Source organism: Triplophysa rosa, linkage group LG20, assembly GCF_024868665.1.
Source record: "Triplophysa rosa linkage group LG20, Trosa_1v2, whole genome shotgun sequence".
NCBI classification, from domain to species: Eukaryota; Metazoa; Chordata; class Actinopteri; order Cypriniformes; family Nemacheilidae; genus Triplophysa; species Triplophysa rosa.
This window is the reverse complement of record NC_079909.1, coordinates 6,679,197-6,706,886: the sequence shown is the minus strand read 5'-3', so window position 1 is coordinate 6,706,886 and position 27,690 is coordinate 6,679,197. Positions and strand designations below refer to the sequence as shown.

Genomic DNA, 27,690 nt, shown 5'->3' with positions numbered 1-27,690 from the left:
CCTGCTTTCATATTCCTTACCAGATTTTACAAGTGAAAATAATGTGTACCATATGTTTTTGGAGTGTGTCAACATCATTAAGATTAGATGAGATCAAATGTTTAATCGAGACTTGGGGTCTCCATTCTTCACACCGCGTTAAGGATTAAAGAAAAAGACAGAAATGTAATGTAAACCAGCAAACAAGTCCAAAACAATCCAAAAGTAAAACTGAAAACTACAAAGACAATTTGCAAAGTGTGATAGGTTGTGGGGTCAATTTATACAACTAAAAATAAACATGTTGATGAAACGCAGGTGTGCAGAGATCTGAAGTCGGGATTCAGGTGAAGACGCCCTCGTGTGGTCAGAGGAGGATATGACAGACGCGGATTGTTTACATTATTTACGGTTCTTTGTAAATATATAGCTCACTGTGTCTTCTTTCATTTTTTTCTCGCAGCTCATTTGGGTTTTAATAGGATGGAATAGCAGTATTTACTCATGGTTGTATGTGTAGAGGCACGTGGACATTTATTTAACACAGAAACTGAACACATGATGGTTGAACATATTCATCTAGAGCCTCATTCACAAATGCAGTGTAGATACAAAACTTGTTCTGCAGAGTGTATCTATTTATAACTTAAATATGTGAACATAATTTGAGTAATAAAGTTCCCTATGTAAGTACATTTGTGTGGAACTTTGAAAATAAATTCTCATGAGGACAAGGATTTGTATTATCTATTTCATGATAATAAAATTGTTTCAATAAAAGTTCATTTATGGCTCACAAAAAATACTGAACATTTTTTGATTTGTAATGATGGTGTGGTTGTATTTGATCATATTCAGAATAACAATCAAATGTAATGGTTTCATATTAATTTGACTGATCAAACCAATAGGCTATTCTGTAAGACATTTGTGCTCTTTTGAAAATGTGCCATGTCATTATTTTTCAAAGAAATGTATTTTTTTAATATTCTAGATATTTAAAAAATCTGTCATTTAAACAATATCCATCCTCAAACAAGGTCTTCACCTTGTATTCTCCATTTGAAACAAAAAAGCCAATTCTGTACTTTCTGTGAAACATAATTTTAAAACACTTTAACATTAACCAACACATTAAGTGACATGACAAGTACGCAGAGACAATTTATCAATGAGATATCGTATATGATTCACTCTCTCAAATTTATTTTTTCCATTATCACTGAGGACATAAAAATGTGACAAGGTTAGTAACAGATATAAACAATCTGAAACAACTACTCGTATGCTTTTGGCTGTAAAATAATTTAATTTAATTTTTTTTGAAAATATATTTGCTTTTTTTCCATTCCATTGGATGTAAAAAGCATTCAGGGACGCAAATTATTCTGTTTCCTTAAGTTGTTTGGATAGACCTTTTAATGGAGTCTGAAATCAAAGTCTGCAGATTTATTTCTTATGATCTTTCATTCATTCATTATCCGTCTGTTCATTTCATACTGTGCATCAGCACTTTGGCAGATGGGCAAATGGGGCTTCGATGATATAAAACATTATGACAAATAAACAAAGACACACATTTTGGGAAGCTATATACAGAGTCCCTATGTATGTGGCATGTCTGTTCTCAAAAGCACCATTCAAATACTTGCATTGGTTTAACATTAAATTCCCTCTTTTCTCAGGCGGAGCTGAGCCCCTGTGTCATACCACAGATTAGGTTCATGACTTCTGTCATTGCTGATGCTCTACTCGGCTTTCTTTGACTTTCTCTTGCGGGTTCCTTCGCTCAGGTCCTCCTTGGTTTTGGCAGGAGAGAGGGATGCGGAGGCAGCGGCGGGTGCGGAGTGGTGGTGATCGTGGGACTCTTCTTCGCCGAGGGGAGATCCGAACAGCAGGTGGCACACCCAGTGCTCGACGAGGGCGAAGGGCGATCCGTGAGAGTGACGGGCCGTCATAACCACCTGCGTAAAGAGTAAAAGGGAGGTTCGGCGCATGGTTTTTTATGTGTTGCTACAGAGTTTTTAAGCTTTTTTATTTTCTCCAAACCTCTTACCTGAGAATGAACAGCAATGGCAGTTATGCCTAAATAAACATCACTAACTCGATTTGCATGTTTTTGCTTGCAGTGCTCGCAAGGATGTCCAATTACAATTCAGTATGCAAACAGATGCCAAAGCAAATATGAACTAAACGGTCAGACTGGATTTACTGATTTATTTATAAACTTTTTATTAGGCAGCGGCTATTGCAATACATATATTGCAATATGTATTGCAATAGATGCTATTTACACTAATTGAAAATAGCTGTATTTTCTTTGGATTGAGTAGAAATAGTAGTTAGATGCTATTGGTACTTATAAATAGTGGTGTATAACATTACTTTTTACACCTCAGTATTGTTGTGCATTAAACATTATGCAATAATAACAGAGTGTAAATCATTATATTTATTAAAACTTATGATGACTTGTTGAGATATTAAAGCCCTACATGAATTTTATTATTATTATTTATTATTATTTTATTATACCTGCAAATGTCGCGACTGGCCAATCAGAATCAAGCATTCCAACGAGCCGTGTAATAAACAGACTTTACACCTTACGCCACTGTTTGATATGCCGTCCTTCTTACACTTTCTCTATTCCAATTACATATTGGTGGGCGGAGCTAGTACAAATAGTCTCTTCCAAGGAGGCGGGCTATTTGTACTCGGTGTAAATAGACACTCCGTTTTTATAATCAGACAGAATTGATGTACCTTGGATGTGGCCATGAAGAGAGTGAAGAGGCAGATGAGTGTGCTCTTTGATGCAGGGAGCACATGAGCCTCCTGTAGTGTGAACAGAATGGCTCCATACAGACTGGCTTTGGTAGGGCTGCAAAACACAAGAATCCATTCAGAACACAGCAATACAATAAGTTTATGACAAAAATGAGTACAGACAAAAATCTACAATCCTGAACAAAAATGTACTGTGGTTTTACCATGAAACTGTATTCATATAGCATTTACAGTGGCTCCATGGAACTTTATTAAATACCATTTTATACGGAAGATCTCCAAAATGTCACACACTACTACCATGTCTTACAAAACGTTATAACACCAAGTCAAAATACAAAAAAAACAAGTAAAATGATCAATATAAAATAAATTCCAAAAGCAAACAAAGTTCTAAGTATTATATACAGTACAAATACATATGAGTACATGGTTTAATAAATGATAGAAACCACAAGCTCAGACATTCTGCTTCACATTTAGTTTAAAATGACACACATGATGGTGAGCAAATGACAGATTGCCATTTTTGGGTGAACTGTTCCTGTAAGCCTAAAAGAATGGTAAAAAAAACCCAGTGCATCAATGAACATGAATACTTACAATGACATGTTGAGGATTTCATTGGTCTCTGGCTTCCACACTCCACGCAACAGCTGCTCGAAATTGGCCATGAGAGCGACCCCTGACCCTATGAGTATTAATAGAACAAGATCAGCAGAGCGTCACTTATACCCACAGCAACTTTTCTTATGCTATATACTGTAGATGTAAACAACGCTGGTCCAGAAGAACTTTCTGTTTCAGTTTTTAACACCACACAAACGTTTGAACTTAATACAACCGACAGAACATTTATAACTGAATCAAAAATATGTTTAAGATTTAATTATGTAAGATTTAAGAATAAAATGTAAATGTAAAATAAGAAAATGTAAACCATCTTGTTGATGGGTCTATAACCCAAAGGAGACACTCCTCTGGAGATATAAGATACTTGCCCTTGACATAACCAGTGATAATCATGATCAGCCACCCGTGATGGTAGGCATGGTGAGCATGATGGACTCCAGCCGCAATTTTACGGCTTCGGACGACTTCCTTCAAAGCCACTAGCACGAGTTTCACAGGCAGAAACGCCACACATTTGTAAAACAGGTTTAGAGGGCAGAAGAAGATCAGGTACCTGCAAAGTAATGAGAGAAACCCAATCACATTTCCATTTCACAAAAGGCACAATATTTCTGTCTTACCAAAATGATGCTTAAATTCGGTGCTTGTTCTTAAAATGGACAAAATGTTGTTTTTACAGCGGTGATGCAACTGCCATAATATATGGGCAATAATATCTTCTTGAAAATTCTTATGTATTAAGGGCTCTGATTTAATTTAGCATTGACATTTTTATGTATATTTCAACTGTAAGCTATGCATTGGATTTTGGACAAGTAGTGTGTTTTGACCCATATACATTACCAGTGTTTCTTACCCATTTCTTAACAGTTTCTTAACCAGATAACACTGAAAAAAACGAATATTTAGCTACTTTTTTTGTGTAAACTTGACAAAAAAAATGTATGTAAAATTGACTTTAAAAACTGTGCAAACTTAACTTAGCTTATTTTTTTTATTGAATTTGTATGCAAATAAACGCAAACATGCAAATAAACACAAACAATTGAAATAAAACCTAGTTTTTTAAGTGAACTTAAATGATTTAAAATAAGAACAAACAAACATGAAAACAAGTTTAAAAAATAAAATCAACATATTTCTACATAGATTTTGTATGCCAAGCTCTAGAATATTTTATTGGATATTAATTGGCCTTAAAGTTTAAAATGGCTGAGATAGACTGGTGTATGCAGAGGACTTGCGTAACATACTCCACATCATCTACAGAATGTAAATTTAGCAGAATTTCTCAAACAAGTCACATAGAAAAACACTGTAATGCAAATAACTATTCAGTGTTATATTTAGCTGTCTATATGATTCTAAATAAACCTTTCTTAAGGTTTTCCAATAAAAAAATAAACAAATGTAAACATTTTTTATTTTTATAAAATATAACTAAAGCACAACTTGCGCACCATAAGGATGCTGTATTTATAAACAAATATCTTGAAATGACCCAAGATAACATTTGTGCCACATGCAAAGTATACTGTACAAACACTGAGCGATTGAAAATGTCCTCACCAGACAGCTGAGGCGAGGAGGATGTGACTGTTGTTATGGAAATAGTCGATTGGAGACACACCTAGCATGATGTCTGCTAGAATGTAACTTCCGAAGCAATAGAGCATAGCGCAGAGCCAGGAGGCCACAGGGCTTTTACGGGACACCTCAACAGCACCTGGTGAACAGAGAAACAAAATTACAGGCTTTGCAAACACTACCAGAAAAAATAAACAGAAAGTACAATGGAAGAAAATATTTTTAGGTCACAACAGCTTTGCTTGCGTCCACCTTAGCACACATGATGCCCTTTACAACAGTCTCACAGCAAGAATAACTCGGACCACCGCTTTTGTGGTTCAGCTGCCCAAACATCAAACAATAAGCAATATTATATTCACAACATGATGATTTTTGACACCACTAAGAAAGCATTAAGTCAAACAAGATAGAGGGGTCCCTGCCGAATCTCCAGAGATGAAGCGATGGTACAGAACAGGTGTGGCCTGGGCGGTTACACACTCTACAGGCATTTTGACTGAAAACTGATACTCTTAAATGTGCACTAAAAATAAACAGAACCCCAAAGCTTATCGTCCCTCGCGACTGTAGGCCCTGTCTCACACCACGACCTCCAACATTTGACACGACAAATCAAGCGCAGGACAATGTTTAGACAAAATATTGGATATTTATATCTCCTTCTTTCACCATTAACATATATGGCCATGTATCGTTATGTGTCATTAGAAGAACAAATTAACAGATTTATAATAACTGCGTCTTTGTAAATTAATCTGTAAATTGTTGCAAAGTTGATGCTATTGATAGTTGCAACAGCTTTAAAAATCACTTCAGATCTAGCTAAATATAGCTAACAAGTAACATCTTGAAAAGTAAAAACATAATTATTATTTATTATTAAAAAAATGTATTTATTGTAAAGAAAATTATGTCTGAATGTACTTTACCCTGATTGCAATTCTTCTCAGTATATGACCTTAGGAAAATTAACCATGGTTTTACTATAGTAAAAGTGTAGTAATCATTTTTCTTACAAATTGTACCACCATACAAACACAACTGTTAACCTATGGTTACTGTGGCGAGACCATAGTAAATTTGTGGTTGCTGATTTGACTACAAACAAATAATAGATAGTAAAATTTGAGCAAGAAAGTAATAGGAATTTAATGACTAATAATAACGACTCAAAATAGTAGCTACTTTTGTTTTTTGGGGTGAAATGTGAAACGGACGTACTTCTAAACTAAATGGTTAAATGAAAGTAAGAACAATAAGGCGTGGGTTAAATGAATTTGACTAACAAATGTCCCGATGTGTCTCTCTCAGCTGCGCGTGCTGCTGCGCTCTATTTAGGGCGCTTCTATTTATTGCAGCAAGACGCGCCACGGAATGCACAAGCGCTCTATAGTGTTTCCAAGAGGACTGAAAACTCTTTACAAACACATAGAGAGGATAATGATTTACACTCGTAAAATGCACAATTAGTAAGACTATCCTGCATTCTACGAATACAAAACCAATGGCAGCAGTGACAGCCAACCCTGAAGCAGTCAAAATTACAACACTTGTTGACAATATAGGCTGCATTGAGAATATTCTTTAATATTTCTTATTTTTTCTAATCTTTTAATATCTGAGAAATAATAGGCCTATGTTTCGTGAAGAATGTAAATAACCACAATATATGCATATCATTTCTCGACATCATTTTCATTTGACCCTGTGTAATCACGTAAACAATTGGTAACAAAAATACATATAATCTCACCACATGTCATCACGACGCAAATGAAGGTTTAGTGTATTGCAATAGTGTAATAATGGATGACCCAAACAACAATGCATTACCTGGTTCATATTTGAGGTAGAGTATCGACACGATATAATAAGCGAGATCAAAGACTGGAAACATCGCCATCTTCGAGAAATACTGGGCAATTTCGCCCAGGTTTAGGACATCCAGTACCTCCATGATGTTCTTCGGACCCTACCACATGAAGAGACCCTTCTTCTGCACGAGTGAAGGGCTCTGCACATACACAGCTGCCTATTAATATAGAGCAGAGCACAGGCTGAGACGCGCTGTAGAGGTTAAATGAAGACTCAAAGCCTGTACCGCTACCGCCACTTAGTGGATGAGAACAAAAACCTGAGTCAACCTGATCGATTTTCAATCTAATCAAACCACTAAGAAGAGTGGATCTAAATAATATAAAAGCAGGGCTTTTGTTTGTTGATTTCAACATCTATTAACTATCTCTAAAATATACACGCACAAAAATGATGAATGTTACAATATTAAAAAATATTATATGATGATTATTATTATGATACGTTTGTTGTTGTTGGGTTCTACAAACCATTTTAATATTAACATATTTTGCTTTAGCTGCATAACATTTAAAAAATATTAAGAAAACATATTAAAAGCAAGTCTACTTTAATGCTTCATATAAGTTTGGCCAAAAGAAAATATAAAAATATTGGTGAAATCAGGTTTTAAACTGTAAAACCGTCATTAATGGGCTGCACTTTGATTTTATGGTGGGGCAACAGATGAGAAGAATGAAACACACGAACATACATTAAAGTATGAGAAGGATTTTTATACTTGACAGACTAGAGAAAGCGGTCACATGATTTTAAAATGTTATTGGTTTTATAAATATAACGTCTGTTAAAAAACAGTTTGATATTTTTATGTTACCATTTACCGTGTTGCTGCTTCATGATTGTTTTGTGCTTCAAAGTTGCTTTTCTACTTACATTTTCCTAAAAAGCTTATAATAATCGAGCTCCAATTGTTTAAAGAAAACTAAAGATTCTGAAAATAATACATTTCAACCACAAGTGCCATCATATTGACAATGTACTGTATACCATATACCGCAACTCCCTTTATAATAGAAGTAACCATGTTTTACGCAGATTGATTTGAATAAACATAGTTTTACTACACAAGCCCTGGTAAAACAATGGTTACTATAGTTAAACCATGGTTAATTTTCTTAAGAGTTTCTTATTGCAGTATAAACTGCATCCTTCATACTGTAGCTTGTTTTTTTTGTTTGGGAAACAAAACGCTCACGTTCTATTCCAGCCGCCAGGTGGCGCGGATCAACTAAACATTCTTACTGCGATCAAACGCGTACATAAGAAGAAGACGAATCTGTGCGGAAACATTTGTCAAAATGATTGGAGATCTTTTACTTTTCGGGTAAGTTGTGCTGGTTTCGATCAAAATAAGGGACGTTTGTCCTTATTTGTGGAAAGACATTTGATTATAATGTTCAGGAGTACAAAATATGACTGTCGCGGTGTATTAACAGTGTGTTTTCCTATCCACGTCACTCATCTTCTGGACATGTATGTGTGTGTGTTCAGAACACTTCTGATGAACGCTGGAGCTGTGCTCAACTTTAAACTGTGCGTATATACAAACACATCTGACAGCTGTAGTTTAATGGATTGTTCGTGAATTGCTGATCTTTGCTGCGTGTGTGCGCAGGAAGAAAAGAGAGACGCCGTCTCAGGGATTTGGAGATGAATCTCGGGCATCCAGTACAGGTAATATCACCAGCTGAGAAATATAGTTTTCTGACTCTCTCAAATGTAACATTTTTCCTTCATCGTTGTTTGTGTAGTTTTTTATTATTTATTGGCGCTGTGAATTCATTGTGTAGTGAGTGTCGGCCATGTCTTAGAAAAAATTATTGTATTTTTTTACAAATATGTTCAATTATGGTTAGTGTATTGAACTCGTAACTAGAATAGAAAATATGTAAATGAGTCTTGTTTTTGCATGCATTAATTGTGTTTAGGTGACAACATCAGAGAGTTTCTACTGAGTCTACGGTACTTTCGCATATTCATCGCCCTCTGGAACATTTTCATCATGTTTTGCATGATTTTGTGAGTATTCACTATATAAACATTTTGTTTTTTCCTAAAGTATTTACACTAAATGATACAATGTTTTTCCTCAGGTTATTTGGATCATAAGGATCACAACAAATACCAAGGAATTATCGCAAAATGGTGTCAGGCTTGTTTCTTGTAAAGATGTTTATTTAACTGTTAGATGTTTTAAGGTCTTAAATCATAAGTTGTGTTGAGGGATGCATATTGTACTTTCTGTAAATGGGATTTTTTTGAATGGTTGTTCGCTACCATTTTAGTTTAAATGGCCAAATATGGTCATTTCACTAAACGAGTCAAGTTTTCAAAAGCCAATTTTGTACAGAAATGTGAGGTTTGTTTTATACACTAAAGGACTACCTGTTTGTGCAATAAAAAAAAAATCAAGCGGTCATTAAAAACATTCTGGAAATTAAGCAATGCCTCAACTTTTCAATTATGTACAATTTAAGCTTGTAATGGAAAAACTAAGAGTTTGGTGTGCAATTATCAATGTGCACTGATAGCTCAAAACGTTGCATTTTAGACTCCCTTTATTTACAGGGTTTCCACTCGTAAGTCAACTCAAATTACCTGACTAAAAGGTTGAATTACCATAAACGTAACCCAGTTTTTGGCCAAAGCTTTTGAAATGTACATTTTACAAGTTAAGAGCTACGGTGACTGCATTTGATTTAAGTGCCAGGTGACAAAGTAATAAAATGGCACTAAAGAACTATAATACGCAAATGCACAAAATTACATTAAATGGAAAAGATGACAAAAAAAATCCTATAGTCCATGACATTCCTGAAATTCCATGACCCGTGGGAACCCTGTATTTATAAAAAGATCTAGGGGCGGTGTTCCGGACAGGGCTTAAATTTATTCACAGACGAAATGAAATGTTAAAGTCGTCTTGATCGAACACTATTTGTACGTACAGCTTAAAACAGTGAGATTTTGTCTCAAGATGCACACCAGGAATATTATTTGTAAAGTGTTTTTAAAAACAATTTAAATTTCGTAATTTAACAAAGGCCAAGTCCTGATTTAAGAATCCCTATCTGGGAAACTGCCCCTTAGTGTTCAAGTACAAACAACAGTGCCTCTGGTCACATTGAAGTTCATAAGCCAAGTCAGAAAAGGTTTCCATTGTTAAGTTTTATTTACAAAATTTTAGTCTAAAAACCTCTACAAACAATTGACATTTCAGCTTTTCACAGTACTCGCTGGCACCACAAGGAATTCACTTCTCCACGCAGCGTTTCAAGAGCAGCACAAGCTCTCTCAAACACCTAGAATAGGAAAAGAGACCATAAATGTTATGAACAACGGTTTAAAATAACACGCAGATAAGCTGATGGGCAAACTTAAAATACCTTCATATGTTGTCATCCAGGGTCACAAATCATATCAAGGGCATCCTGAATCAAAACATGTCCTGCAGAGTCAGAAAATAATAACTTGATTTAATAACAAATAAGTCATAATTTAAGTCAAGAAATCTAGGTTGTGCTTCAGAAACTTTGGCTTAAATAGAAAATAAAGTCAACAGAGTCGATCTGTTGGGGAAAAAAGTCAGTCATCACATGCATTTGATGATCAAAAATGGACAAATAAAACTATATAAACTTGCCTGTGTTTGACTTATAAAGTCAGATTCACTTGTGGATACACATTTGATTATAGCAAAATCTAGGCACAAAAAAGGAACAAGAGGTCAGTTAGCAAGAAATTTTAACCAAAACGTTGTATGTGGCATCATCTGGTAGCTCAGACTATTTGGCTTATTTTTGTTAATAGTCAACAGAGTCGATCTGCTGGGGAAAAAAGTTCAGTCATCATGTGCACCACATGCTGGAAAGCAAATGAGAAAAAAAAACCCAACTGACCCATGTCTGACTGTTAAGCTGGATGCATTTATGGTTACCCATTTGGTAACAGCATGATCTAGTGAAAAGGTAGAAGAGAAAGTTAATCACAATCAACATTTATACAAGAAAATGGTTTTGTTTTTGCTATGTGGCTGGTTGCTCAGAGCATTTGGCTTTTGTTTCGTTATAAATGGTCAACAGAGTCGATCTGCTGGGGAAAAAAGTTCAGTCATCATTGCTACCAAATACCACAGTTCTCATAAGATACTTGTGAACCGTCGTCAGTTAAAATGTGTATTATGATTTCTGTACTCACTGTTGTCTGAACAGAACACGAGGCCAAACTCGTGGTCATTGTCTTAGCACGCAAAGTTCTGTAGAAACCACAAAAACGAGTGATTATCTGTTAAACTTCAGGTTCCTTTCGAACACAAAGTTTCTTAGCAACATACTAAATGTAATATATTAACGAGCTTTAATAGTTTTTAGAAACAAACTACGTTAGAATCGTGCCTTAGACTCGAGTCTCACATCTGCACACGTGCAGAACACAGCAACATGGTGAAAATAAGTTACCGTAACATTTTTACAGCAAATTTGAACGATCAGGGAAATCAGCATTTATATGTTTTTCGTAGAATCTGCTGCTATAATCGCCTTTCAAAAAACCAATATAGAAGATGAGTAAACATATTATAAACCTTACCTTCACGACTGAAGCTTAGCTTAAGAGAAAAGAAGGAAGACACCGAGAGCACGCGCGTTATATAGGTTGTGGCCAGACCAAAGCGCATGCGCTCTTGCAGAGTGGGTGGGTTCTGTAGAGAAAAAAGACTCGAGTCAAAAACTAGATCTACATTTTAGCCAATGTAGAGCTAAATAAACTAGAAAATAGTTGATATGTTTTGTTTGGCCTTTATGTTAGGAGATCGGTCCTTGTTTTTTAATATGTGCTCTGCATATAAATAAATAATGATCGCAGAATCGTTGAAAAATAATGATACAAATAATAACGTGATTTTACGTCTATTACATAGACATAATTAAATAATGCTTGTACAAATGTCAGTCACTGACTGACGAGCCGATACTCTTCTCAAACCAAGCTGTTTTACTTATTTTCTCCCCATGGTGGCAGTATAGGTTCGTACAAAATTATCCCGTGAATATTCGACCTTCTGTGTGTTTAAAGGCTTTAAGTTACTACACTCTGATATTTTATTATTTTCTACCTTATTAATTGTAAAATTAAGGCTACTTTTAAATGATGAACATGGAAACTCTCAGACAATCATCCAAAATAATATTTTAAGGGCGTCTATAATTTCACGGTCCAGATTTCAGACTTTTTATTGATCATTTTGGAGAAAACGTTTTTACAATTATTAATTTAATTTCATTATTTTATTTCATTGGTTGGCCACGTGATCTTGATCATAGACGCACGAGCTGGCACGCTCATTCGCACCTATTTGTGTGATTACATTAGCACATGTCTTGTGTTTTGCAACTCGGGTTTATAAAATTGCCGAATGTTGTCAGCACATAAGGGCGGCTCCCTACTCTTTGTTTCAGTACAAAGACACTTAAAATCGTGAATTACCAGTCGTGGGATTATCTCCCATCAACATCTGATATTAAAAGCATCCCATCCCCCAAGTCTTTCTTGTCCAAAACATTCCTCAAAATGTGTGAAGTGTTGCAGTTACAGTGGCTTCATTCCAAAACGTGTATATTGATTCATTTAAAATAGAATGTTGGACAAAACGTGTATTTTATAATAATGTATTATAATGTAATTTTCTTGGAAATCTGATGTCAAATCAGATAAGTATTGTGACAAGCTTCGTGTGGCATCAAGCAACAGTTTCTCTTTTGCAGAAACTTTGATCCAAAGACCAGGGTTAAATGTTAAATAGTATCCATTCTTTCCTAATAGGTTTTAAAAGCTGGTTAGAGTAGTGGCTGGTTCCTCAGGGCATGTTTTGCTTTGTTGCAAGATCTTGTTTGGGAGATCCCACGTGAAAATTGGTTTGTTTAAGTGGCTTCTTCATACAGGTTTGGGAGATTATCTTAATGTTGCTTGTTGTCAGCTTTGTTTGAGCGAGCTCTTGAACATCCTGGGGCTAAAATGCTGAACAAGAAAAAAGTGACTGAAAAGAAAGTATTATTGCTTTAAAGCATTAAAATAGATGACAAATCTATTAAATGCAACCTTTTATGTCAAACAGACTGTAATCTATTTTAAATCTTGAGGTCATAAAAGTTGCAAAATGATGTCTTGTTATTCTTATCAAGAAACCAAGAAGCGTAATGATTTGCTGTCAACTTGCATTAAACAAACATATAGCAGATCCTTCTAGTTCGGGTACACATATGACCTCAAAAAGGAGAGATGGTTTTTGTAAAGATACAGTCTTTACTAACAGACAATCACAGACGTCTGCAGAGGAAGAAAGTCTGGGAAAGACCAGCCGAGAGTTCCTGGTGAGATCATTGGTGCCTTTCAGCATGGACAGGAGTAGATGTCTACATGTTAGTATGAGCTAACCAGGGTGTGGGACTTGTTTGACCTTTGGGTCCAGACCGACTGCTGCATACAGGCTGGAAGCACAGCAGGAGGGTGGTGCTGGCCAGACTGGAGTCTCCAGGCTGCTGTCCATCCGTGTGGCACGGGGAACAGGGGCTCTAACCACAGCGGGTGGTCATCGGCATGGCAGGTCAGCATACTTGGGCTGTTATCTTGTCTTTCAGAATCTCCATTGCCACGTAACAAGCAGCAGGGTTTTGTCAAGACTCGTCTTATGTTTGCTCTCTAATCAGTCAGAGATTAGGCCAGGCGAGCTGTGCAACATGCTAATCCATGGAGGCAAAACTAGGCTGAGGTCAAGGAAGTGCTGGGTGTTTTATTGATCACGGTAACATGGAAATTGTGTGCTCAGATGGATAAGACTGTCATTGGGTTGCAATTATTAACCATATAAAGTGCAATTCTGTTGTGACTAAAGCAAGAAACAGCTCTGTCAAGGCAATATTGGAGATGCTATAGGGTCGTAATACAAATGAACACACAATTTTGACAAAATAACATAGTTATATCATAATAATTTGTATTTTACATAATGTCTTCAAGGAAAGGGTATGCCTAGCTAATATACCAAGACTCTGCAGTTACCTAGTTTGGCTATGGATACCATGTATACATTTTTGTAAGGACCTCATTTAAGATGAATCAGAATTGATTAACCCGAAAAAAAGGATTCACCAAAAAATAGTTGATAACTATATGCAAGTTATCAAGTAACCAGCATGTTTGATATTTAGAATGATTAAAGGATTTTTTGTATTATTATTAGGACCGATTCAGACAAATCAATCTCATAGGACACGTTAACATGTCAATCAATGGTCACATTTGTGGGAAAACCCAAAACCAAGGTTTACAGGTAACTGCTTCATTTACATTAGAAAGTTGCATATTTCAAAGTATTGTTACATTTAATGCAACAAAATAAATGTAATGGGATGTTTTCAACTTACTACAGAAGGCTAGTACAGTATAGTCTATATACAATGCTAATCAGTTTATAATTTAATTGTATAATTTTACATACAACCCATGTATGCAACCTATAGGATTATTCTCAGATTTCTATGTTAGCATTTTTGGTATGAGTAAAACCATTGAATCCTGAATACCGTAAAAACACTTTCCATTTAATTTTTGTTAAATCAGTGTTATAGTGAATACCATGTATACTATATATTTCATATTTTCCTCTTTGTCTTTGTCTCCATTTTAATATGCATTTATTGAAAAGCTGCAACAATGCAAGACTGTGAAACACGTTCGAAGAAATACATAAGTATACAAAGATACAAAGTACAAAGATACAAAAGTATCTTTGCAAGTGCACTTCATGTTCTTGCTGATAAAAAATATTTATTAAACATTATTGAACTACTGCGCATATATTTGGCCAGGAATAGAGCACTAAAAAGTATAATAGAGGGGTACGAAAAACATACGACAAAACATACTTATCTCTATAGCAATTAGTCTAGCCTTTGTGTTCTCTAAAGTAGTCCCTCATTGCTGTTTTACCAGCCCAATGTGTGCGCGCGCCCCACCCACTCCCTTCAGCGCGCTATTTAAAGCGTTAAGACAGGAGCAGCTCGAGACCATCCTCCCAATATCATGAACGATGCTGGACTAGATCTTTCTCCGGGCTGGACTAGATCTTTCTCCGGACTGGACTATTGAACAAAATCACTAGACCTATATTAAAAGATCAACACAATGATATGATCAAATCAATAAGCAACGCTGGGAATACGAGTCAACTTTTGGTTTTTTTGTCGTTACAACAAATGATTAAAAATGACTCAGCAGCTGTTTAGTGCTTTTATGTTGACGTGTGTATGGAGTATCGTCGCAGATGCAATGAGTGCAAACTTCACTCTGGATAATGACATTCAGTCCAGTTTCATCCAGCGGCGGCTCAAGAGTCAGGAGCGCAGAGAGATGCAGCGCGAGATCCTCTCCATCCTCGGGCTGCCTCATCGACCCCGGCCGCTCCTTCACGAGAGACACACCGCAGCTCCCATGTACATGCTGGATCTGTACAACGCCATCCTGGAGGATAGAGATCAGCGCAGCGGCTATGTGGACTCCTATGAACCGGTTTACACGACCCCGGGACCACCGATGGTGAGCCAGCAGGACAGCCGTTTCCTAAATGACGCGGACATGGTGATGAGTTTTGTCAATATGGGTGAGCATCTTATTATTCCCAATAGGCTAATTAAAACAAATCATTTAAGAAGTAATGCTGATGGATGACTAATGTAGGCTATATTCTATCATAATTTGATAATATACTAATATTAGGCTACATACAAATCTGTGGATAGTGAAATGTTTGGTTTCTAAGTATATTTAACTATGATTTTTATCTCGAATTATAATTAATTCATTATTTATTTATTTTATTTAAGTTTTAGTTTCATTAGGGTTGTGTTTATTGATTTTTATGTGATTTATTCGTTTGGCATCAGAAACAACTGGTTATGCAAATTTATTTAAAAATGATTTTATTTACATTTTTAGACACTTAATGTTGCTATAGATCGTTTAAATTATTCATATATATCTTTAAATCTCTTTTAACTGAATAGCTAAAAAGATCCATGTCTCTGAATGGAAGTGAAACATGTTTAACAAAACACCCTTTTAAGAAAAATCTGTAATTTTATTGAAAATATGTTTTGCTTAACATTCATGAAAGACAAAAATGAAGACAAATTTAATATTTAGGATTAATAAAACTTTTGACAACTATTTTATGGCATAAATCAGTGTATTTAAGTTATTTCGACCACAGTGAGTAAAGTGCACACCTCAGATTGTGAGACTGGATTTTTCCCATCTTCCCTTAATTGAATTGTCGAGCAGTGTGAAATGTAAAGACAGCAACCACGTATGAGATTTTCACAGAAACCCTTCAAAGCTCTGAGACAGGCTTTAATGGGGCTTTGTTTCGCATGACTTGGATTTAAGGAGGAATTTCTGAACCGTGCTAAGGGCAAGAGATGGGGAGGGTCACATACATCATCCAAACACTCTTGCTTTCACCCGACCTTTTAGTGTGCCCGAAAGTGTAAAATTGTGGCTCGGTGTGTGTTCAGTTACTCTTTGAAAGATGAAGCTTTATGCAGTTAATGCAAACAGGTTCGTGAGTTATTTTTGAAAGCCCAGATGGTGGCCGGGATCTTTTTGAATGTTATTGTATTTATGATACCCAGTTTCTGTCTTTGTTTTCCTTGGATCTTGAACTACAGACTACACTTACACTTTTCTGGATTAGCAGCAACTCAGGGAGTTCCCATTCGGCATCAAAACCCTTTAGTGCTAATGACAGCTGTTGTTGAAGCAATGTTGTATTTAATAACAGAAGGTAATTGATGTGCTGGCTGACCTTTTGGGTGTTTTACCACATTTTATGAGAGAGTAGACTTATGTGTTTGGAATCTGTGTGATGGAGGGGGCGATGGGGTTGGTGTAGCATATGACTGGCAGGGTCATTTCCTCTCTGTTGAGTTGTGTGTCTTTGGTGACGTGCCCGTCGTGGATGTTGGAGACCACACCGAACAACTGATTCACCATGACTTCAGAGTTAAAGTTAGGCGGTCTCATATTGTGTCACATTTTATGTCATTTGGATGAATTTACAGTTCAAAGCAAGAAGTTATAGAGGAAGTGGCAGACTCCTGTGGTCTGACATTCCCTGCTGGGACTGTAAAGCATCGCTTTACCACTGTGATCTACCACCTGCAATGAGTCTATTTAAGACATTTTATTTAAGAAAATATTTTTTGCTTCCTTAAATTTTCGGGTTTAAAAAAATTGGCAAGTCAATTCAAATCGCTGCTGTCCTTCTGAAACCTTGTATCTCCATATTTCGTGATTTTTTTTACCATAAATCATTATTATTAGTCACCCTTTATGTTTGTCACTGGGTTTTGCAAATAGCTAACTAATAAAAAGTATTAAAAAGTGCATGTCAACTTTGACAACACGGCTTTCCTCAGTGGTAAGAGCATGGCGCTGTAATGCCAAAGTCAGTGCTTCGATCCCAGGGGATTGCATATAGTCAGAAACAAAATGTGTAGTACAATGCAATGTAAGTCGCTTTGGATAAAAGCGTCTGCCAAATGCGTAATTGTAAATGTATTTGATCATTTCAAAAGTACAGTGTTTTTTCCATTTGCAGACAAACTGCGAATTTGGACAGCTGAGGTTTAGGAAGGACAGCGAAAGAATAAATTTTTGTCTTTGAAGTAATGTGATATGTTGATACTTATTGATCACATCATTTTTTACCCAAAAGCTGTTATTCGGTTTTTGGTCAACTGCTTTTGATCATGTTTTTATGTGTCGCTCTGTCTGTTTTTAAGCCCTATGACCTTTAAAATCTGACTTTAATACGAAACAGCTTTTAGGTTTTGGTTTTGTCAAGCCAACAACAAAGGTTGTCTTGGTTAAAATGAGCTTGTTTTAATTTGCATAGAGTTTGTCTTATGAAACAAACCACGCTGTAACATATATTTTGCTGAGAAAATATACAAGACAAACACATTTTCCATAAGTCTGGCTGTGACCTCATAGAGCAGCTCATGGTAGAAATAACCTGACTCCCATTTTCCATTTGCATGTCTCACAAAGATATACTGATGCTCGAATAATGTTCTCCTAAGAACCAGATGTTCACTAAAAAAGTTGATGAAGTTGATCATTAATATTCCCTTGAGGATTTTGACTGTTAAGCATCTCGTCTCCAATAATGTTGATTCCCGTTGTGATTTGTCCTTTACAGACAGTTAATAAGTTTACATTTAACATAAACAGTGATCCCTTGTGTGAATTGTTAATCCGAATTCCTCTTCAGCTCTCAATGTAAAAGCACACAGAACAAACCCACCTGTTTATGCCGATAAGCTGATTTTGAGGAAAGTAAGCAGCTCCTCTGCATTTTTGCTTCCAAAATCCAATTAGTCCTCAATTAGTTTGTCGTCCCTCTCAGAAAGCAACTCGTTCATGTCTGACGTTTAGCATTCATCCTAGAATAGAGGCATTATGGGGAGGATTTGCATTTGCCATAGATGTAAAGGGCACGAACCAGTGACTATACCCTAAGACAAAAAAAGTCTTTGATTGTTTGACTTGCTTGAAATGTTTGTTTTGCAAAGGGTTTTTGGAAGCATACTTGTTTTCAGATCAAGTGGAACAACATACATATGCTTTTTGCATCACATAAACACATCAAATCCTCACAAGCAATTATTGCCATTATAAAATCCTGCTGTTTTTCTTTCCACTGTTTAATTGCGGCCAAACAAACAACTGCACACAGTTAAAGAAATTCCTGCAATAACCACGAACTTGAAAGATGCTGGAAAAGATTCAAACACGTAGCCGTTCTCTCGAACATGATGTCATGAACTCAGACAGGATGTGCATGAAAAAAAAAGAATTTGACCGATACCTGCGGGAGGTCATACACAGCACTAAAACCTAAGAATTGGGGGAGGGGTGGTACTCAAATGTGATTGGATTGGTTAGCGTTGTAAAAACAGCATGTTGGAAACCTTCAGGAAATGGTCAGCCAATGCCACCATCAGACTGGAAACTCTGAGGACTGACTCAGCTGGGTTAGGGCTGGGTGGAAACAATATGGGGGTTAAATTAGCGTCAGCCAAGACTTCATTATGAAATCACTATGACTGTTTTTTAGCCTTCTTTGCTGTTTATGGGTGTGGATTCACACTGACACAAATGCTAAACTTACAAGAGGATAAAAAGCATTTCATTGCTCATGAGGAGGACTCACATCCCAGTTTTTTCGAGACAAAAATATGTACAGTATATAAAATCAACCATTCTATATTTAACTTGACCAGGTTTTAAAAGGTCTGGGAATAAAAGTGGACTGAAACTCTATCACAACGGAAGTGAACTGAATTCAGTTTCAATACAGTGACAGTGTGAATGCACCTAGTTTTTCTTTTTCACTCACTTCACTTTGGTTCAACTAATGAGATCTAAGTTTTTTCTTTTTGCATACAAACATAAGTATAGTTATCATGAGATGTTAAATATGAATCATATTACATCATAAATAGCAACTTGAGTATTTGTCAAATTTACCGCTTTGTCATTTTATTATCCAAATTCTGGACCCCCGGTTGCAAAATATTTATCCTTCCTTCCATATCCAAAATGAGATGAAATTACAGCAGTTAACACGTCACTCACGTTAGCATTGGGAGGTTAGCGTCTCAATATGAGTCCCCATCTGAACGTGCTTATGTATCCATGGAGTATATATGTAAGTGGGGCACCGCTGGTTTCCGGGCCGGTCCTTTACCAGATCTTTTCTTGTGGTTGGCACATGTGTGTGATTGAAGTCTATGGTGGGAGGGTGCAGGGCCTGTGGTTTTCCCCCAGCTCGAGTCCTCGGGGTCCCCAAGGCTCAGATCAATCACTGGCTTATGGAAGCAAACATTTCTTTTTTGGACACAGTGATGTGGGCGAGGCAATCAAGCGTTAGCGCTCGGTGTGACCTCAGAGTGTTCTGAAAGAATGAAGTTGGGCTACGTTGACTTATGTTGTGGTCAGATCGTGTGCGCTCATTGGTTGGAAGCCACGCTGTGAAGTCAAATGGGACAAACGCCTGTAGTTCACATTTAGACCAAGCCGACTGTTTATTTAAGTTCCTTAAATGTGCACAGACAGGAAGTGTACGGACAGGTAGTTTACCTGGTTTAGTTTTTTCAAATTGCTACAGATGGACATATAACCGATTCTTCTGGCTCTTGTTTGCAGTGGAAGCAGATGATGACCTCCGCCTGTACCATCAGCATCGCAGAGAGTTTCGCTTTGACCTCTCGCGCATCCCGCCAGGAGAAACCGTGACTGCCGCAGAATTTCGTATCTACAAGGATTTTGTACACGAGCGGTATGAAAACGAGACATTTAGAGTCAGTGTGTTCCAGGTGCTCCAACAGAAGCCCAAAAGGTATGTCACATATTAACCTGTATGATAATACTTTTTCTGGCTGTTTGTTCTGTGTTTAAGGATGTTGGGTTCTAGGTCAACATTGCTGTTTTTGGTCTTATTGTGCACATCAGTATACATTATTCTTTATAAACCGTTTGCATTCTTCTTTATGCCAAATCTTGTGACTCGCTTTTCCCCTTAAATAACATCTTTAAGTCTTTCTTATATTTGACCTTTTACAACTACTTTAAACTTGGAAATACGTTAGATTACAGCAGTAAAACTTACATTACGTTTTCATTTTATTATCCAGCAGGCGCTTCATCCGAAGCGACTTACAAATGAGAGAGCGTTTAACACTTTGTTAATGAAAATAGAATTGCTTTTACAATTCGACTTCTGTGTAATTTCTGTGCATCTACCAACATAGAAAAAAACCACACATCTCATATATACGTAAATCCATTTTATATTTATATGCGCATCTTTTGTATACGGCCTTTAATTTGATTCTTCATCAAGCATATCATTTTTGGGAATATGTAAAAGCTAATTCACGGCTTAGGTATGTTCACATCCCTGGGTTTTTTGTTGTATGGAAGGGCCTCTAGCAGTGTTGGGTAAGTTACTCTGAAAAAGTAATCAATTACTAGTTACTAATGACATATTCAATAGTGTAATTAGATTACTGTACAAATTACTCTCTCTAAAAAGTATTTAATTACTTGTTACTAATTACTTTCTATATCCTACATCAACCTTGATTAGAATTGATTCAAGGATAGACATGAAACGGCTCTTTTAATTCATTCAAATAAATAATAAATAGCATGAATTATTCTTATTAACTGACCAAAGGATACAAATGTGAGAAGGATACATTGAAGCGTACATTTCAAAGTTAGACTTATCATTTTGATGTCATTTCCACTATTGAATATATTACACAGTATTTAGTTCAATTACATCAGACGTAACTAATTCAATTACAGAAAAAAATAAGAGTAATCCCGTACTTCACTTTTTCAAGGGAAAAGGAATTAAATTACAGTAACTAATTACTTAGTAACTAGTTACACCCAACACTGGCCTCTAGGCATCATAAAACACAGTGAAACGTCTGAGATGAAACATATGCCACCACCCACACTTTTTAAAGTCTAAATGTGGGAGGGATGAACACACATACAGATTTGCCTGCCCAGCGGTACGTGTCTAGTGCCAGGGCTCCCACTGAATTCCTCCAGGTGATTTACGGTGTGGCTGCTAACAGGCAAAGAGAGCGGCGGCCATTACAAAGCCATTACTGTCAATTATTGAGATACAGAGTCCTTGGCGAAGGGGAGGAACTGCCGTCCCGGACATTTGGAGTAACGGCCCTCCATCCGACTCGATTTCACTCACTCTCTCTCATATGAGCCTTTACTTAACACAGTGGTTCTCAATTTGCAGGAGGAAGCAAATATTCGTCTATAGTTAGTTACTTGATGTAGTTTTCATCTAAGGGTTTGATTTGGACGCTCAGTTTTCAGATACTTAGCTTATGCATTTATCTGCATTTAGCATTACTTGTCACCGCTGTCAGAAGCCATTGACAAGTCTTGACCCACCGGTTGAGAACCGCCGCTGTATCACACCTCTCTTTGGAATGTTTCTGCTCCTGTCCATAACGTGTCTCCCACCTAAAGAAGTCCTCCAGGTGATACATGCTTAGACAGACCGACTCTCGTGTTCTCCCTTGTCACAAGCATCATCCACCCCCGGTTCTCACATTCCCTGTGAAGACCACCCGTTGTGAATCATCCTTCCTGCACCTTCTCCATTGTCATGCAGAGACGCTTTGCCCCCTTGATGCTCACAGACAGCACGGCGACCAGACAGGAGGAAAATAAAGAGCCCGTCTCTCGTTGCCCCCGAGGTTTGAAATTCTACCTGTAAGCCAAGTCATTGTTCAAGAGATCCATCCAGAAGCCCCCTGATTTCATCACCGGAGGTCTTTTATCAGATCTCTTTTATGACACATCGCGTTTAATAAAAGAGAACTTTGATGGCGTCTTGAGAACGTGTTGACGCTTGTGGAACTCGAGCAGACGTTTGTGACTTGAAACTCATGGAATAAAGCCCATTTCTTGAGGAGAACATGTTCTGGCGAATTTATGCAAAGAATTTGTCTACAAAGAAAGACCTCACGAAGAGATCACGATGCTAATAAATTATACGGCTTGTGTGCGGATGGTGTATTACATTTCTAACCACACTGGAGTGTACTGTAGGTGGCATTGTGGTTTATCTTCTTGACATTTCATGTTATTAATACACTTACATAAAGGTGCTTCACAATGTCATTGAAGAACCATTTTTGGCTGAATGGTTCCAAAAAGAACCTAAAGGTTTCTTATAAGAACCTTTTGAGTGAATGTTTTTTTGGAGAACCAAAAACCTTTTCATCATTTAGAAGGTGTTAGGGATTCGAAAACCTTGTGCTGCAAATGGACAATGACGATGCTGATTTCTTTTCTAAGCAATCTTAGGACTTTTGATTGTTACCTGGCGGATGAAAAAATCTCAGAGACTCTGTTGAATGAGAGACTTGGGGATTGTTTCTTTTCATTTGGGCCAGTAAGCAACCGTTGTGTAACATTGTGGCAATACCCTCAATTTGTAAATAAAATTGTCTTTTAACAGTAAATATTGCTCATTGATTTTGTCATCATCCTTTATCAGCCAAAAAAGTGTAAACTACAGAATTTTCGACTTCTACTGACCCATATGTGACCTCTTCTGACCTTGTGTAGGGAGCTGTACCTGTTGGACTCTAAGGTGGTATGGGCGGCAGAAGAGGGGTGGCTGGTATTTGACCTCACAGTCACCAGTAACCACTGGGTTATAAACCCGGGTCAGAATCTAGGCCTGCAGATCTCTCTGGAGTCCACACACGGTGAGTGTCTTCAAACATCAGATGTAAAAAACAATATGAAATATTAAACCTTACAGTTCAAAAAATACTGTCACATACATAACGGTCCATGAAAATTGAAATATAACAACAACTATTTCATGTTTTATAAAAGCTTCAGGCATGTGAAGATGAAAAGATTTATTTTAAAATCACCATTGAACTCATTACTGCCCCCTGTAGGCGAAAGTGTGAACCCTAGAAGAGTGGGACTGGTGGGCAAGAGCGGACCTCAGAACAAACAGCCGTTCATGGTGGCGTTCTTAAAAGCGCCAGGAGTTCACTTTCGTGGTGTACGCTCGGCGTCTGGGAACAAACAGAGGGGTCACAACCGCTCCAAAAACCACAAAGCTGGTTCTGCACCCAGCCAGGTGACCCTTAAGACAGCCATGGGTATGAGTTCATCTTTTATATGATATTACATCTCAATAAACGCTGATAGAACGTTTTTTATTAACATATATATAAGCACGCTGTTTATTAACATACAATATATTCCTCTCATCTCCTGCAGAGGGTGCCAGCGTGGACCCCAAACAGGGCTGCAAGAAGCGTGAACTCTATGTCAGTTTCAGAGACTTGGGATGGCAGGTACGGTGATGAACTTTCTGTTTTCACCTTTTATTGGATCTCCTCTATAAATCTTTCTGCTCTCACTCGCTTGTGTTTGCAGGACTGGATCATCGCACCAGAGGGTTACGCCGCATACTATTGTGAAGGAGAATGTGTTTTCCCCCTCAACTCGTATATGAACGCCACAAATCACGCTATCGTACAGACACTGGTGAGTCATCAGAAGGTGCAGACAGTTTGGGCTAACTGTTTATTTTTGGGGAAACTCTGTGTGATATATTCATACACAATAAAAAACGAAAAGGTTCACACTCACCCTCTTGTTAGTATAAACCCATAATATGCTGTTATTTTACGTGCGGAACACAAAGTAAAACTTTTTATTCGTGATGCAGTTTGACAGTTTGTAGTGAGCTGTCAAGCTGAAAAAAGGAACATTGAAAATAAACAAAACCCTTCACATTTAGGTACGTTTTGTTCATGTAGCAGATGCTTTTCACTAAGGTTACTTACAAATGAAGAAGACACTTTGCCTTAAAGGGAAAGTTCACCAAAAAATAAAAAATTCTGTCATGATTTATTCACCCTGTCACCATGATTTATTCAATGTTGTTTCAAATCTGTATATGACTCGATCTTCTTTGGAACACAAAAGAAGATATTTTGTGTCCATACAATGGAAGTCACCGGGTCCAATGTTGTTTGGTTGACAATATTCTGTAAAATATCTTCTTTTGTGTTCTTCAGAAGAAAGTAAGTCCTACAGGTATACAAGGATGAATAAATATTGACAGAATGTTAATTTTTGGTTGCATTTTTAACCTTAGTGATCTCATAAGTGATGTGTGACGTTATCATTTTTGTGAATGATTTTCATGGCAGACAAATGTTCTGTTATTTATTTACTCACTGACTCACTGTTATTTAATATTAATAGTAAAACATTTTAATATTTTAGTTTCGATTTTAGTTAAAAAGGATTATTAATGTTTATGTTTCTCTTTTTTCCTTCTAGGTCCATTTCATAAACCCAGAAACAGTCCCGAAGCCCTGCTGCGCTCCAACTCAGCTGCACGGAATCTCCGTCTTATACTTTGATGACAGCTCCAACGTTATATTGAAAAAGTATCGCAACATGGTCGTCCGTGCCTGTGGATGCCACTAATTCACTCCTGCTCTTTCCGGGAAAACGATAATAGACAGATTTTCTTGATCTTCAAGAGCCCAAAGACTCTAAATGGAGCAAAACTGGACCTCTTTGTCAGCATTCAACGTTGAAACCCCTTGAATTGTGGGAAGCTGACCACGGCCGAGTCAACTGTGCGCCGTTCTGGCTTCAGTCCGTGTCCAGACAACCAAGTTTGGAATATCAAAGAGGACACGAGGAGATTTAAAGTGAATAAACAGGCCTCAGAGACATGAAAGCAGACTGCTCAGGGAGCACGCACAGCATTTACACACGCCCCTAAAAAGGGTTTGTTTAGTAACGCCACTTGTACACATTATAAAACATGTTTTATAGTTCAGAGTTCATTAAAGTGATTATAAGAAATGACTATCTTGCTTTGTTCAAGTATATTTCAGCAAAAGGTGTGAGATGGAAATTATTTAAATGAGTCCAAGCCTTTTGCAGATGCTCTGCACTCTTGTCTATTAAACAAGACCGCTGAAACTCAATCCACTTTGAGTCTCTTTGGTTCCATCACATACATGAAAGAACACATGTTTTCTTTTTATAGTTATCACCCATACAGCCAATAAAAAAGAAATAACCCTCATGTGCTTGGATTTGGCCTTTGAGTGGGTTCAGAAGAGTCAAACTCATTGTTCTGTGCTTGTACAGCCGCAATGCATCATGGGAAATTGTTTTGGTGTGAATCTGTTAATCACTTTTTAAAGTGAGTGTGAACGTTATATGTATGTGTGCGCTTACATTTGGCCTTCGTACAGTGTGTACATCCCCATCTCAAGGGTCAGCGTTGCAGTTTTTGTCCACCTGCGATCAGAGTCATCACTCACCATGTTCAAATCTGTGAAGACTGGCCAAACGGGCAGGTGGGCGGTATCAGGGGAGGCCGTTCGGTTACGATCTGAACATTTGGAATAAATGAAATGATAAAATGAAATGAATGAAACTATCTAAGGAGAAACAGGTGCGATAGATTTTGGCAGATGAAAATGTGAACCTTGCAGCTGTTCTTAATAACACGGATACAATACGACATTGTAGCTGTGCATTAAAGAGGCTTCACTGATGGAATAGATGAACTTTAAAACCAGATGTGTGGAGAACTGGAATTCATTCATATGCCATACATTGTTTTAGATGTTTTACATGTTGCAGGACATTGAGAGTCTTACATGGTTGATCAAACACGATTTTCGGCATATTTGCCATTTTAATTCGGAGACATCGCCAAAACCAACGGTTTGAGAAATGATGATTTTTTTCTGTGTTGATGTTTTCTTTTGAATCAGGAAGTTGGGGTAAGACATATCGAGGTTGTCCTTTTTTCATAATAGTTTGTAGCCTGTAATGTACAACATAACAAAACCAAGTCTACATTCATAATAAAACTGAGAAAAACGGTATACTGAATAATGTTCAGTCATTACAGTACTGTTAAAAAACTTGAAGGTGTTTACGTACATCTTTTTCTGGGATTATTGTAGGACCAAGGAGTCCTATAATTCAGTCTGGGATTGCATGAAAAGACTAAATCCACAAGAACTGTGGCAACATTTCCGCTTAAAACAACTGATTTAGCTATTTCTAATGAGAGATACATGATATTTATAATGTAAGAGGGAGGGATTTTCACATTTTAGTAATTAAATGAGTAAACACTTCTATTACACCCCCATAAATGAATATTTTTGACACATTTTTACAGAAAAAGAAATATTGTCAAGCAAATGCCAACTTTATGAAAAAACAAATCAAAGGTTTTCACCATACTGATAAGTCAGATGTCAATATTTGGTGGTTTAAATACCTATGTGAGGTCTCCCTTAAAGTTTTTAAAGGAATCATGAAACGGCTAAAACAAATATATCATTTGTTTTAGATTTAATGCAATGTGTATAAACGATTTAAGGTTAAAAAATGCTGTATTTTCCACATAGCATGCATGTTTGTATCTACTCTTTGCTCCGCCTCTCTGAAACGCGCAGATTTTTTATAAAGCTCATCGCTCTGAAAAGCGTTGAATTGCGTTGATATATATTTATACAAAAAGATATTGCATAGGGATGCCCCGATATGTAAATTTTGGCTGATAAAGATAACCGATAATTCGTTAACATTGGAAGCCGATAACCGATATGTTGGCCGATATATAGTATCTAAATATCAATATAACATTTTCTGAGACTGAAAAAAAGGCTAAAAGTGGACAAGTGCTTTTATTTGAAAACATTCACTGAAGAAAACAAGGTAACCATTAGTTATATTTTTTCCCTGAAAATTATGTACCAATATACTTTACACTAGTTAAAGATTCTTTAACTTTTCTGGTATAATGTTTATGTAACTAACAAATTATAGATGTTCTTCCAGAGCAGCAGAAAAGTGTTCTTAATAGAAACATGTCTAACAGGTCTCCAGACAGAAAGCATTCAGACAGCAGTCTGATTCAAACAATATGCTTTTGTTCCTAATGTACACATTCATAAATACTCTTTCTACATACTGTACCTGCCAGCGTGCACCTGAAATGGTTTAACCACAGAAAATGATTAATAATTTATCGGCCTAAATTTTATTATTTATCGTCCGATACCGATATGGCTGATGATTTATCGTGCATCCCTAATATTGCGTATTAAAATACTTAAGATTGAAAGTCGT

At 36.9% G+C, this 27,690-nt stretch overlaps 3 protein-coding genes, 1 long non-coding RNA gene and 3 other non-coding genes across 8 annotated transcripts; 2 read left to right on the top strand and 5 right to left on the bottom strand.

Annotated features, from left to right (window-relative positions):
• Positions 1-746: 746 nt before the first annotated feature.
• Positions 747-7,064, bottom strand: tmem38a (transmembrane protein 38A). Its single transcript, XM_057362861.1, has 6 exons — positions 6,826-7,064; positions 4,972-5,128; positions 3,771-3,955; positions 3,373-3,460; positions 2,746-2,863; positions 747-1,943 (listed from the first exon to the last, which is right to left on the bottom strand). Exons 1-6 carry the CDS (start codon positions 6,947-6,949, stop codon positions 1,728-1,730), a joined length of 888 nt encoding a protein of 295 aa, XP_057218844.1. The 5' UTR covers positions 6,950-7,064; the 3' UTR covers positions 747-1,727.
• A 1,039-nt stretch (positions 7,065-8,103) lies between these two features.
• Positions 8,104-9,305, top strand: smim7 (small integral membrane protein 7). Its single transcript, XM_057362323.1, has 5 exons — positions 8,104-8,194; positions 8,362-8,403; positions 8,486-8,544; positions 8,799-8,889; positions 8,964-9,305. Exons 1-5 carry the CDS (start codon positions 8,169-8,171, stop codon positions 8,977-8,979), a joined length of 234 nt encoding a protein of 77 aa, XP_057218306.1. The 5' UTR covers positions 8,104-8,168; the 3' UTR covers positions 8,980-9,305.
• Positions 9,306-10,324: 1,019 nt separating this feature from the next.
• On the bottom strand, positions 10,325-11,520 carry LOC130571369 (uncharacterized). 2 transcript variants are annotated; one of them, XR_008965071.1, is made up of 4 exons: positions 11,458-11,520; positions 11,068-11,125; positions 10,770-10,827; positions 10,325-10,572 (listed from the first exon to the last, which is right to left on the bottom strand). It is a non-coding gene; the product is annotated as an uncharacterized LOC130571369 (long non-coding RNA). The 2 variants fall into 2 exon arrangements; XR_008965070.1 differs by lacking the exon at positions 11,458-11,520 and having other exon boundaries at positions 11,068-11,451.
• Positions 10,386-10,470, bottom strand: LOC130571741 (small nucleolar SNORD12/SNORD106). Its single transcript, XR_008965121.1, has one exon. It is a non-coding gene; the product is annotated as a small nucleolar SNORD12/SNORD106 (small nucleolar RNA).
• Positions 10,642-10,732, bottom strand: LOC130571739 (small nucleolar SNORD12/SNORD106). The gene has a single exon (XR_008965119.1). It is a non-coding gene; the product is annotated as a small nucleolar SNORD12/SNORD106 (small nucleolar RNA).
• LOC130571740 (small nucleolar SNORD12/SNORD106) lies at positions 10,903-10,997 on the bottom strand. Its single transcript, XR_008965120.1, has one exon. It is a non-coding gene; the product is annotated as a small nucleolar SNORD12/SNORD106 (small nucleolar RNA).
• A 3,445-nt stretch (positions 11,521-14,965) lies between the features above and the next one.
• On the top strand, positions 14,966-26,430 carry bmp7a (bone morphogenetic protein 7a). Its single transcript, XM_057362058.1, has 7 exons — positions 14,966-15,526; positions 20,137-20,329; positions 23,107-23,249; positions 23,451-23,660; positions 23,782-23,858; positions 23,941-24,051; positions 24,856-26,430. The coding sequence occupies exons 1-7, from the start codon at positions 15,133-15,135 to the stop codon at positions 25,003-25,005; spliced, it is 1,278 nt and encodes a 425-aa protein (XP_057218041.1). The 5' UTR covers positions 14,966-15,132; the 3' UTR covers positions 25,006-26,430.
• Positions 26,431-27,690: the final 1,260 nt, after the last annotated feature.

Bases quoted from the DNA above. Each gene is read 5' to 3' on its own strand.
- tmem38a (XM_057362861.1), bottom strand. From the start codon at position 6,949: ATGGAGGTACTGGATGTCCTAAACCTGGGCGAAATTGCCCAGTATTTC. The intron at 3,461-3,770 runs GCAAGTATCTTA...TAATACTCATAG, and splicing joins TATCACTGGTTATGTCAAGG to GGTCAGGGGTCGCTCTCATG. The intron at 1,944-2,745 runs GTACATCAATTC...CTCTTTACGCAG, and splicing joins TCTTCATGGCCACATCCAAG to GTGGTTATGACGGCCCGTCA.
- smim7 (XM_057362323.1), top strand. From the start codon at position 8,169: ATGATTGGAGATCTTTTACTTTTCGG. The intron at 8,195-8,361 runs GTAAGTTGTGCT...GTGTGTGTTCAG, and splicing joins GGAGATCTTTTACTTTTCGG to AACACTTCTGATGAACGCTG. The intron at 8,404-8,485 runs GTGCGTATATAC...GTGTGTGCGCAG, and splicing joins GCTGTGCTCAACTTTAAACT to GAAGAAAAGAGAGACGCCGT.
- bmp7a (XM_057362058.1), top strand. From the start codon at position 15,133: ATGACTCAGCAGCTGTTTAGTGCTTTTATGTTGACGTGTGTATGGAGT. The intron at 20,330-23,106 runs GTATGTCACATA...GACCTTGTGTAG, and splicing joins CTCCAACAGAAGCCCAAAAG to GGAGCTGTACCTGTTGGACT. The intron at 24,052-24,855 runs GTGAGTCATCAG...TTTTCCTTCTAG, and splicing joins ACGCTATCGTACAGACACTG to GTCCATTTCATAAACCCAGA.